This window comes from Pelodiscus sinensis, chromosome 22, assembly GCF_049634645.1.
Source record: "Pelodiscus sinensis isolate JC-2024 chromosome 22, ASM4963464v1, whole genome shotgun sequence".
NCBI lineage: Eukaryota > Metazoa > Chordata > Testudines > Trionychidae > Pelodiscus > Pelodiscus sinensis.
The window spans coordinates 3,150,460-3,163,243 of record NC_134732.1 but is presented as its reverse complement, the minus strand read 5'-3'; the positions used below and the strand labels follow the sequence as shown (position 1 = coordinate 3,163,243).

At 57.5% G+C, this 12,784-nt stretch overlaps 1 protein-coding gene across 5 annotated transcripts in view; it reads left to right on the top strand.

The window, feature by feature from the left end:
- The window catches only part of RGS3 (regulator of G protein signaling 3), a 130,680-nt gene that overhangs the window by 46,643 nt on the left and 71,253 nt on the right, over window positions 1–12,784 (top strand). For all 5 annotated transcript variants that reach the window (XM_075905326.1, XM_075905325.1, XM_075905327.1 and 2 more), the window contains 2 exons: window positions 857–1,047; window positions 9,065–9,148. In XM_075905326.1, the coding sequence (XP_075761441.1) occupies window positions 857–1,047; window positions 9,065–9,148 (275 nt within the window). The remainder of the gene's footprint in view (window positions 1–856; window positions 1,048–9,064; window positions 9,149–12,784) is intronic.

Here is a 12,784-nt window from a genome sequence, read left to right as displayed (position 1 = left end):
GCAGGCGGGATGCTGGAAATCCCCATTTTCAGCCCAGAGAGCGTCCCGCAGATGCTGTTGCTGGGGAGGAGCGGTGCTCGTTGTCCTCCCCAGGCAGTGCTTAGGCCACTAGTAATTCTGCAGCCTTAGCCCCTGGGCTGCTCCCCTGTGTGGGGCAAGGGGTTTGTGTGTGTGTGTGTGATGCTTGATTCTCCTGCTCCACCCCAGACCCGCCCTCACTCCACCTCTTCTCCAAATCCTGTCCCCACCCTGCCCCCATTTCACTCCTTTCTTCCCCACCGCTTCCCCAAGGCCCCACCCCTGCTCCAGTCGCATCCCCATTCCACCCCTTCCCCCAAGGCCCACATCCCCCAGCCCTTCCCACCTGCCTCCTCCCCCACGCACCCCCCATCCCTGCTCCTCTCCTGTCCTCGCAGCGCTGCGTGAATGCTGCAGGCCATCTGTTTGCTGCACCCCAGGAGCATTGGGAGGGGAGGAGCAGGCCAGCGGGCGGGGGGGTAAGGTTGAGTGGGTTGAGGGGGGAGCGTGACGCTGGTGCATTCACTGATTTTTCCCAGTGAGTGCTCCAGCCCCGGCGCAGCCGTGGGGTCGGTGCCTATGATGCCAGGTGAGGACGTGGCCCCTGTTTCGGTCAACCTGGGATCGAATACGAAGCCAGGCTCGCGCGGCTGCCGGCGCAGCTCCATGCCCAGTAATGCTGAGAGGTCTGACCCCACTGGGACGGGTTCCCTGCGGTGTCCAGGCTGCGTTGCTCCCTCTGCGTTACCGGCGACGTCGGGAAACGCAGCGCCCAGCGGGCTGGACCCTCGCTCATTCCGTCCTCTCTCTCTCTCTCGTTTGGGTTTCCCCCTCCCAGGAAGTGCAGGGAAAGGCAAGTCCCATGCCGGCTCCGGGCGGAAATCCAGGCTGATGAAGACAGTGCAGAGTATGAAGAGCTATGGGAACTACCAGAACTGCACCGTTGTGAGGCCTCATGTCCCGCACTCCAGCTACGGCACCTACGTGACCCTGGCCCCCAAAGTGCTCGTGTTCCCGGTGTTTGTGCAGGTAAGCTGGCCCGCCGGCAGGCTGTCTGGGCCGGGGGCTGACTGAAATCAGGGGGATTGGGATCACCAGGAGCAAAGCCTGGCTATAAGGGAGCCATTTTAATCAGCTTCTCCTCAAGGGATTGTCTAAAGAAAGGCTCCTCCTTCAGTTCCTGGCGGGTGCGTGCCGCGTGCTCAGGGGTTGGAAGGGCTGAGGGGGAGCTTTTCCCTAGCAGCTCTCTGTCGGGTTGGCGGTGGAGCCCTCAGGCGCGGGGTGTTGGTATGGAGCTCTGTCTGACCCCTGCCGACACTCCATCCCCCGCCCGCCGTTCCTTCTTACCCCCAGGGCGGCGCTCCGGCCTCACGAGCGTTCCCCGTTTCCCTGGCATTGCTTTGCAGTGAGTCCCGTGCTCGTCTGTAGCGGGCGCGAGGGGGTTTCCCCTTCCCGCCCGCGTTCCCTCTGGGACCTGCAGTTCGTGTGTGAAACCTGTGCCTGCGGGTGACCCCCGGGCCCGTGTCCAGTGGGAGAAGTGCAGGATCTGCAAATCTTCCGACCCTCACGCAGGAAGGAGGGGACTTTTGCCTGACGCAGATGCTAATGGGAGCTTTGGCTCCAGCAGAGCCAAAACCCAGCGCCGAGCACCTCGGTGCGCAGGGCCCCTCCGGCGAGCTCCGGAACAGCGCCAGAGAAGGACTCACGTGGCAGCCTCGGACGGAGGCTCACCAGCACCTCAGGCCTCGGTATCCTGCCACCGTGCCTGCTCCCCCGCCAACGGCAGGACCCCAGCAGCACCGGCTGCCGCTGGGCCGCCCTCTGTCCCGGATGTCGCAGATGAGGGTCCCTCCATGGCCGGGCTACAGGGCGCCGCGGCCGTTCGCATGCCGAGTCCTGTTACGCGGGGCTCTCCGAGACGAGAGCTGGGGGCGTCACTCTGCCTTGCACCTGCCAGGCCGCGTCGAAAGGATGGTGCGAAAATCTCCCGCCAGCTGGCCCAGGCTGCCGCTACTCCACCGCCAGACTCATCCAGAGGCCAGCCGGCCTGGTGGGGCTGTCTGCCCCCACGTCATGCTCTCGCCACCACTTGGCCTCCTGGCGCCACGGGGAGTCCCAGCCCTGCTCACGCGAGCGTCGTGGGCCAGATTTGCAGCTCCCGCTCGAGGTGACTCTGGGGAGTATCTCCCTGTCTGTTCCAGGCCTGGATCGCGGGCGCTGTCCTCTCGGCACCGCCCACGGTCACAGCACCGCTCCTCACGGCACCACTCGGACTCGCGACCACGCTCCCAGTCCCCGCAATGCTCCAGCTGCAGTGAGATCCAACTCAGCGGCCCATGATCCCAGCCTTCCCCATCCCCCATCCCCATCCCTGCAGCCCTGGCCTGCCCCACCCCCCCAAGCATGGGGAGCACAGGCTGGCACCTCCACCCCAGGCCCAGAGCACGGGGAGGGCTGGCAGCAGGAGTCTGGGGGGGCCTTGCTGAATGTGAAAGAGTCAGGCAGTTTGGGAAGGCATTACCTTCCCCTGCCTCTGGTCCCCGCTGCCCTTTCTGTGCTCACTGGGCGTGCGCAAAGATGGCAGGGGGGCCTTAGCCAGATCGTAGCAAGCCACGATCCGGGAGACTGGCAGCCCTTTCGGACGCTCCGCTACGGCCCCAAACCGCTGCGTTCAGTGCGGTCGCTCTGAAGGCGAGCGCTCTCCTACCGCGCTTCTCCCGGGCTTTGCTGAGGCGCTAGCGGGAGCCCTGGCAGGAAGCTCTCCTGACCAGGGTGGGAGTAAGGGATCGCCTTGGGCAGCCAGGCCGGGTGGGCCGACGTTGGACCTTGTCTTCATGAAATCCCACACAGGACAGTTCTGAACCTGGAGCTCCGATGCAGGAAGCCGAGGTACTAGCCCCTGGAAGGCTGCCCTCCACGACAGGTACAGAAGGGAGCAGGTCGCCAGGCGTTCAAAGGGAAGTTTGCCTCCAGAGATGTAACAGACACTCCAGGACCTTCTGTTCGAAGCATCCGCTTCTTCGTGGAGCAAACCCGCGCCAGGCTGCACAGCCTCCAGGACCCCCGGAACGCCACACTCCCCTCGGCCACATTCCCGGCTCACGCCCCCGGTCAGGAGATCCGCAGGGCGACACTCAGGGCGCATTCTGCCGTCATGCCTCCAACCGGAGAGCAGAAGGGCTTCGGCGCAGCCGTTCTGCAGTCAGAGACTCGTTGGCTCCACCCCCGGCACCTGGGGAAGGCTTGGGAAGCGCCTCACTGGGATCGACATGAGCAAGCAGTGGAAGGCGAAAAGATGGTTCCTCACCTTGTCACGGCCGTTGCTCATATCCCAGATTCCCCGCCGCCCCCCTCTGGGAGTAGCTGGCAAGAAGTATACCGGGCCGTATACAGAGCACGCCATTCCACTCCAGGGGGCTGCACAGCTGACCCGACGGGGAGCTGCTAGGGAAAAACTTTCCAACAGCTGTGCAGGTGGCATGCGCTCATCTAACGTTGCGAGGTGAGTAACCGTCTTGCCTCGCTGGCTGATATCGCTCATAAAACATGGTGCTTTATAAGTGAATTGAGCCTTGGCACTAGATTTGGTATTTCCTTTTGATAGAGTACACCCTGACACTCTAACGGCATAAAGTCACATCGCCTAATATTGTGTTAATGGTACATTTAGGACGTTAGAAATGGGGACTGATCCATTGCATATCATCATATATATAGTAGCCCAGTGTCTGAGAGTCTGTAATGCCGAAATGCTGGCTGTTCCCTCTGGGCCGCCCGCGCTGCATGGGGAGTGCGGGGCCCAAACGGCCGCGTGCTCCCCTGCGGTGGCCTGGCTGAGCGGCGCAGAAGTCAGCCGAGTGCCACGGTGGGAAGTGAAGGGGGGCGGTGACGTGCAGCGTGACATCGGCTCCAGGCCCCGCCCCCTGGCCGTGAACATCATCGCTCCGCCCTCCTTCGCCTCCCGCCGTGGCGCTCGGCTGACTTCTGCACCGCTCAGCCGGGCCGCCACGGGGGAGCCCAAACGGACGCTTGCTCCCCCGCGGCGGCCTGGCTGAGCGGTGCAGAAGTCAGCCAAGCACCACGGCGGGAGGCAAAGGAGGGGCGGCGCAGTGATGTGTGGTGTGACAGTGGCTCCAGGCCCCGCCCCCTGGCCGTGAACGTCACCGCCCCGCCCCCCTTTGCCTCCCGCCGTGGCGCTCGGCTGACTTCGCTGCTCAGCCAGGCTGCCGCGTGGGAGCAAGTGGCACAAGCGACTGTTTGGGCTCCGCGCCCCCCATGCAGCACGGGGAGTGCAGCACCCAAATGGCCATTTGGGCTCCGCGGTGCCCCGAGTGAGAGACAGGAGGGGGAGGAGAAGTGAAAGAGAGACAGAGAGAGAGGCAGGAGGCGGAGGAGAGCTGAGAGAGAGAGATAGACGGAGCAAGAGACCAGAGGCTCAGGAGAGAAGACTGACGTGGAGGAGAGACCAGAAAATCCCGTCTTATGACGGGCTAATTGGCTAGTTAATGAGAGAATTAACTTTGTGCCACCCAGCGTTAGGGATTTCATTAAACACAGAAAACTGCATGTAACATTTACGTGGATTAAACAAAACAACTTTAACTGTAGTGGACACCTAAACTTCTCCTATCAAAATCCGTTTCACATCGATAACTAATATCATGGGCTTTTGTGGGCAAAATCGGAGGAAGTGGGTTTTGCCCACGAAAACTGACCCTAGATATATGTGTGGGTCTCTACGGTGTCACAGGACTGCGCATTGTTTTTAAAGTTACAAACGAACACAGCCACTGATAACTAACTATGACTGATAACTAAGTCATAGGAGCTTCTGGGGGTAGCCAAGTTAGTCTGTTACAGAAAAAAACAACGAATGGTCTGGTCGCACTTTATAGTCTAGTGAAACATGTAGATGGTATCGTGAGCTTTACCGCCGGCCATCTGAAGAAGTGGGCTGTGCCCACGAAAGCTCATGATGCCATCTACATGTTTCCTTAGTCTATGAAGTGCGACCAGACCATTTGTTGGTTTTTAACTAAGTCATAGTTACCGTCCGGCCTTTAATACGGTTTGTGTTCAGTTCCGATTTCCCTTGACTCAGATTTATTTTTAAAAAGAAAACGTAAGTTAGCTACATTCAAACATGGCGCGTGTCCACGTGAACCGGCCTGGTGAGCCGCACGGCAGCCTGTGTGTCACGGGGTCCCCCTGCCAGTGCCCCCTCCGGCTGCAGTGGAGCCTCCTCCGTGCACCAGAGAACATGCCTCACCTCTGTGCCTCCCGCCCCGTGGGAAATACTTTCCCTTTAAGGTCTCCATTCCCCTTTGTGCCTCAGAGCCCCCCTTTGTGCGTCTCTCGGGGACTCTGCCCCGCCCTGGGAAGGGGGCAGACTTGCTGCTCCAGTTGGCTCTTCCTGCTCTAGCTTCTGCAACTGACACTATCAAAGAGCCGTTCCCCCCTGGGCGGTGGCTGCTGAGCGCTCTGAGCCTGGCGCCTGCTCGTGGCCACAGGGGGCACTTCTGCTGCTGGGAACGTGACCAGGAATTTCATATCCATGTCCAGAGACGGCTGGCTGGGTGGAGGGGCTCTGACTTCCCACTTCCACAAACGCTGCTCTTGTGGGTTAGCTCTGAATTCGATGGGAAGAGCTGGTTTTAAGGCTTCCGCCACCCGCTCGTGCCCAGGTGGTGTTGCATGTGCCAGCATTCCATCACGGAAAAGGCCTGGATTTGGCCCCCAAGGGAATCTGTGGTGATGCAGTCTCAGGAAGTTCAGGTCTGTAAATCATCACGTGACCCCAATGCTGCAGAAAGAGAGGGACTTGCTGGAACAAAACTGCATTGTCCCCCTGACCCTACACTCTGTTTGTCCCCGGACAATGCCATACAAGCTCGGCCAGCCTCTACTTTACCTTTCAGCTGACCCTCAGGTGCATTCCCATCCCCAAACCTTCCTTAAAGGGGGGTGCAGTTCCCAGTACCCAGCTCTGGACACTCCCAGCAGTTATCACGTCTGCTGTCTTCAAAGAGCAGCATGCACGCCAGCCTCGCGGATCAGTGTGCTGCACTGAGTAAAACCAAGAGTAAACGTGCTCCAAAGGAGCAGAGATTGAAGCGATCCTAGGCTGAGATAACAGAAATGGTTACAAATAAAACAAAAGTAGAACCTGCATTCTAGTGGCTAAACAGTAACAGGGTCCAAGACGGTTTCTCACCTCCTCGGGGTCACCGAGCCACGTGGCTGGAGATCCACTGTATCCCATGGCTACAAAAGGCCCGCCTCCGTTGTTCCCTCGCTGACACATAACAACACGTCTTTTCCTCTACTTCTTATAGCCCCGTCAATCTCCCACATGTTTGTTCTCCAGACGGCGGGTGCCACGTTGTGTTCAGTTGAAACTGGTTTTTCCTGTTGCCTTGCACACCCGTGCAGCGGCTGTTTTGTTTGGGTGTTTGTGGTGCTTGAGTTACGTCAGAGACCTTGGCAGGCAGGTGAACCAGCATTCCTCTGTCTGGGGCACACGTGGTCTTCAGCCCTGCCTGGGTATGTGCTCTGAACATAGGGTTAGGACATGCGTGCAGCTTCTTGCATAGCACTTGTGTACACATCGTGCTCAGTTTCATAATCTAGTTTTCCAAACACGTTCCCTGACTTTCACGGCGCAAGTGCTCCACATGTAAACGGAACATGTGTGACCGGGCCTGTCCTAGTGCACCCCAGGGCCCTGCTAGCTCTTTCAGTAGCTCCCTGCCGGCTTTTGCCACAGCTCAGCCAGCTCTTGCTCGAGCTGCGTGCCCAGGCGCCACCGCGTCCTTTCACCTCTTTGTATATTGCATGTGGTAACTGACCCCCCCCCGACCCAGCAATGATTGCATTCGGGGCTTGTCTTTAAGTAAAAACACATGTGGGGCTTTGTTACTGGTTTATTGTCTTTCCAAGGCTGTGACTCTTGGCTTCACTCTGCCAAGTCCCACTTACAGACTGGCACTAGTGACAGTGACAACACGGAGTCTGGTGACACCTTGCAGAGTAACACTGTGTAGGGGGTTCTCCCCCTGTGCGGAGGGGCTTACGTCCGCCCCCCTCGGTTCTCTGATTATCGACGCCTTGACGCGCCCGATTCCGATTGGTTTGGTTAGGCAGTTGGGGGAAGGGGGTCTGGGCCCGCCCTCTCTCCAGACCCCAGCCCAGGGCCCTAAGGTCGGGGAAAAGGCTCCCCCACCTAGCAGGGGGGGTCGAGACCCCTAAACTCCCCTGCTCTCAGGGTCCGCGTCCCCGCCCTGGGCTGCTTCTTCCCCCCAGGTCCCATAGGCTCACCTGGGCCCTTCCTCTGACCCTGCCCAGGGTCTCCAATACTGCCGACCACTCGCCGGCTCACGGGGGGGATGCGTCTCCTCGGCGTTCCCCCCTATGGCTGATCCACTGCGACCTTTTAAGCTGCCCGCCGGACACAGGCAGATTACGTCACCCCCCTCGTCGGCCTCCAGCCCCTCCCAGGGCCGTCCTCCCCATGACGTCTCCGCCACGCCTGCTCGGCTCCGCCCCCTCTCTGCGCTGCCGGCCGGCCCCGGCTCGTCACCCGGCCGGTGTGCCGGCGTCCCCGTCCTTACACTGCCTGCCGGCCCCGGCTCATTACCCGCCCGGTGTGCCGGCCCCCCCGTTCGGGGACGGCGGGCGGTGATCCGCTCCCCTCCGGGGGGTGAGTCCTTCCCCCGTGGTTGCGGCGTCCCGGCGGTTTCCGGGAGGGGCGGGGCTACCCCGCCACACACTGGTACTAGGAAAACGCAGTTGTTAGCCTGTAAGGTGCCACCGGACTCTTTGTTATTTTGCTGAAACCGATGCGCCCAGCTCCCTCTGAAACCTTCACCCATGGCCGCGTCTCTCAGGGAGCTCAGACTTTGCCTCCCTGCTCTGCAGTAGCCCACCGTGCAGGCTGTGCAGACAGTGTCCCACTCAAGGCTGCTGTGGGCCTGTGACGTAGTGGGGGGTATCTTGCTGGTTGCTGTGTTGGGCAGTGGGTTGTGAGTGACCTCCACTGGCTGCAGCACGGCCCAGCAGGGCAGAGGATGAGTCATTATACAAAGAGGGTCTCTCAACCTGTCTGACCAGCTACCCCCCAGGGAGAGAAACAAAGGAAGGTGGAAAGCCGGCCCCGGCTGGGGGGCAGGGCTGGAAGAGAGTTAGGTTTCTGTCTGGTATCATGGAGGAAGCAGCCTAGGCAACAGGCTGGGATTTAGGGGCCCAGGCTCCCCCATCTCAAGGGGGGCTGAGGCATCCTAGGCCTGCCCTGGAACCAGATGACATCTGTGCTGTGCTAGAGAAGCAATAAACTCCCTCTGTTCTACTGGCTCGTGGAGTCTCTCCGTGCCATTCCGGGGGTGCAGGAGACGGGAAAACCCCAACGCACCGTCACAGGGCTGCTTGGACCGGTTCTCCACGGGACACGGCCTCGGAGGCTGGGTTTGTCCACTTTGTGCAGGAATCAGAACTGACTTTTTTTTTTGTTTGAGTTCTTGGTTTATCCGGTGTCAAAGCCGGTTGCCCCTGCACGTGAGCTCATTAGCCCAAAGAGCAGCCCGGCGCAGGAGAGCAGGCACCCTGCCCAGAGTCTCTTCATCTTCCCAGTGAAGCGCGTCAGTTACAAAGATGTCGCTGTGTCGTAGCGAGGCGAGCGCGGAGTGGGCTACTGCGGTGGTTGTGCTTCCTGCTCTCCGAGCCGCATGGGCAGGCCCACGCTTTGCAGAAGAAGTAATGTACACACACAAGCAGAAGCTGCTGCTAATCTTTTTATAGCTCCCTGTGACGTAGGTGTTAAATGTGAGGGCTCTTTTCCCCTTTGATCACTTTGCTGGACTGCAGAGTTTCCATCTTCGAGAGATGCGCTCGCCTAGGCTGGCTCATGGCAGCTTCACTTTCACTGGCTTACGCCTCAGACTAAAGACAAAGAGGTTCAGGGGGTGGAGAGTGAAGTCAGGCATCATGGCAAACTTTCACCTTGCGAGTTGACATTCTGGATTTTTTCTTTATGTTTTCTTTAAATATTTAGCCTCTGGACCTTTGCAACCCAGCCCGGACTCTCCTTTTGTCGGAGGAGCTGCTGCTTCATGAAGGCAGAAGCAAGACGTTGAAGGTGAGAATTTCAGTTGTGCCTAACATGCTCGTGCTTTTTAAACACATCCCTCTGTCTCCGCCATGTTGGGTTGGAAAGGTAACTGACTCCATTCCAGGGGAACTGAGCCAGTTCATTTTGGGGTCGACTAACTTTGCAACTGCTGCAAGTCTCTTCTTGCACCCACTTGGATGGCGCAGGACAGAGAGAAAGCCATACGTGGCAAACGCATGCCAGTTGCTAGCCTAAAAGCAAGAGGCTTCTGTCTCTGATTCTTGGCTCAGGGCCCGATCATTGGGATAGGGTTGGGAATGTCTGTGCACAGTAGAAGCTCCCAAAACCGGGAGAAACCAAAACAAGCTTCAAGGAAAACCGTACCTTGATTTCACCAGGCTTTGGATTTGGGCAGGTGTGTGTGTCCGAAAGGGGGAATTGTGCCTTCTCCTCTCTTGCTGTGCTTTGTGTGCCTGCTGTGTTATTGAGAGAGATGCAAAGCCCTGACAAACTGACCAGGCTGACGACATGTTTCAGCCAGGCTGGGTACCTCTGAGGGCTGAACAGCAAATTGGGGGGTTGCAGCTGAGTTTTGCTTTAGCTTCATTTGGGTCCAAAATGCTGGGGCTGCAAGCCTCAAGTGTTTGAAACTTGAAACTGAAGTAGAAGTTTGTCTAAGCTTTGCTGGGCTCTAGTGACCTATCTTTGCCTGTCGTGAAAGCGTGGGACCAAGTGTAGCTTGTTCTAGATAATTTTGCTTGAAAGACATTGTCCTGCAAACCACCCTCCTTTTCCTGTCTAATTACCATAGTGACAAGAGCTAGGAGGAAGGTTTTGGTCAAAATCTTTGAGTGCCAAAAATTGTAGATTGGGGTCAACTGAAACATTTTACAAATGTGTGTCTGCTTGGGGGAATTGCTTTGGTTGGAAAGAAAATGATAATTGTAATGAAACGCGGTAACACAATAATTTCAGGTTGGAAATGCTGAAATGAACCGTTTTGACATTAACAAAACATCTCATTTCAATGTTGGGGGCTAGTTTTCCACACCAGCCTCCCCCGAAGGAAGAGATACCTTGGCCCCTCTGCTCCTAGTCTTCAGCCCAGTAGTTAGAGCATTCACATGGTGTATGGAGACCTGTGTTCATCCCTGCTCTGGAGAAGGGACATGAATCCCAGTCTCCCGCTTCCACTGTGTGAGGGCCCTAGCCGCTGGCTCTCCAAGGGTATGTCTACACTAGCCCCCTAGTTCGAACTAGGGAGGCTAATGGAGGCATTCAAAGTTGCAAATGAAGCCCGGGATTTAAATATCCCGTGCTTGATTTGCATCTTCCCGGCCGGTCGCCATTTTTTTTTTTTTTTTTTAATTTACAAGTCCAGACTAACTGTCGGCATCTACACACGGCAGGGACCCGTTAGTTCGAAATAAAGCCCTAGTTTGAAATACCTGTTATTCCTCCTGGAATGAGGTTTAACAGGTAGCTCGATTTAGGGCTTTATTTCGAACTACCGGGTCCCTGCCGCGTGTAGACATGGGCAGTTAGTCTGGACTTGTAAATTTCAAAAATGGCGACCGGCCAGGAAGATGCAAATCAAGCGCGGGATATTTAAATCCCGGGCTTGATTTGCAACTTCGAATGCCTCCATTTCGAACTAGGGGGCTAGCGTAGACATACCCCTAGAGATGTCCCTGTGGGTGCTCCACTCAGGCCAAACTGTATCCTAGCAGCTTTGACTGGAAATTTTGACAGCAGCACCGCGCCGGGCTGCGCACATGCTCTGCCTGCCTCGCGAGCTGTCACTGGTTAAAACAGCACGTGCACGGCCCAGGCTCCTCGGTTCCTTCGCTGCCGTCCCCGGCTAGAGATGGAGTGCAGCGCTCCCACTACCCACCTTTCTTCCCCAACCCTCTCCTCATTTGGACACAGTTCACTCGCTAATAGTTGAGGGTTAGTTAGTTTTTCTGACAAAACATGCTGTGTGTGCTGGGCCCGCCAGGATTCAAGAGGCCAGCGCTGTACTAGATGGCCACTCCGAACGTGTCCGCTGCTAGGGGGAGTCGCATGTCCCCCAGGGTATGTCTACACTACAAAGTTAGTTCGAACTAACTTAGTTCGAATTAGTTAATTCGAACTAAGCTAGTTCGAACTAACGCGTCTAGAACTAAAAACTAGTTCGAACTAGCGTTTTGCTAGTTCGAACTAGCAAGTCCACATTGAGTGGACTCTGAACAGGGCTTAAGGATGGCCGGAAGCAGTGCCGGCAGGGCATAAAAGGAGGACTTAGAGCATGGAGATGCTGTCTCAGGCTAGCCGAGGGCTGCGCTTAAAGGGTCCCGACCCCCACCCCGGACACACAGTTCTAAGGGGTGCCCCGCTTGCAAAGAAGTTCTGGCTTGGAGTGCCCTGAGTGCCCACACTGGGCACATCACACCACTCGGCCATCAGCCCAGCTGCACTTGCCGCAGGCTGCCATCTGGGGAGAGGGAGTAATTGGGGGGCTGCAGGAGAGCTTCCACCCCCAGAAGCCCGCAGAGCCAGCCCAGTCCTCCCCATCGGGGGCTCGTACCCCATTCCTCCCTCACCTCCTTCCACTTACCCTTCCTTAGCCCCCCTTCTTATTGATGTACAAAATAAAGATAACGTTTCTTCCAACATTGACTCTGTCTTTATTGAAAAAAAACTGGGGGAGACTGGGAAAAGGAGGTGGGAGAGGGGAAGAGAAAGGCTGGGAGAGGGGAGGGCAACTAACATGATCAGGGGTTGGGAACAGGTCCCAGATGAAGAGAGGCTACAGAGACTGGGACTGTTCAGCTTAGAAAAGAGGAGACGGAGGGGGGACAGGATAGAGGTCTCTAAAAGAAGGGGTTGGGTGGAGAGGGTGCATTCAGAAAAGTTCTTCCTGAGTTCCCATAAAGAAGGACTAGAGGACACAAAAGGAAAGGAATGGGTAGCAGGCTTGAAACTAGTAAGAGAAAGTTGTTGTTCTTGCCAAAGCAAATAGTTAACCTGTGGAACTCCTTGCTGCAGGAGGCTGTGAAGGCTACAACTAGAACAGAGTTTAAAGGGAAGTGAGATAAAGTGATGGAGGTTGGGTCCATGGAGTCCTATTAGCCAGAGGGTAGGAGTGGTGTCCCTGCCCAAAGTTTGTGGAAGGCTGGAGAGGGATGGCACGAGACAAATGGCTTGGTCATTGTCTTCGGTCCATCCCCTCCAGGGTCCCTAGGGTTGGCCTCTGTCGGCAGACAGGCTACTGGGCTAGATGGACCTTTGGTCTGACCCAGTACGGCCATTGTAAGCTCAGGGCTCAGTGTCGGGGGTCTCAGTGGACCCCCTTGATTTTCATGCACACCTGGTCCTGGGTGGCCAGGCTGGCAGCTCTCCTGCCCTAGACGGCCACTTTCCTGTGCCTAATGCGGAGATCGTGGACGAGGTCCACGATGTCCGCACTAGCCCAGGAAGGTGCCCGCCTCTTGCGGTCCAGGGCAAGCTCCCGGGAGCCGCCAGCCTGGTCCCGGCAAGAGGGGGTGGGCTGGGGGGCATCGGGTGGGTGGCTCTGTGCCGTGCCAGGTGCAGGGTCTGCTGGCTGGGTGCTGGCAGGCTTGCACCTGGCACGGGCACCGTAGCCAGCCCGTGCCCCTTTAAGGGGTCTGGGGCCGGGAG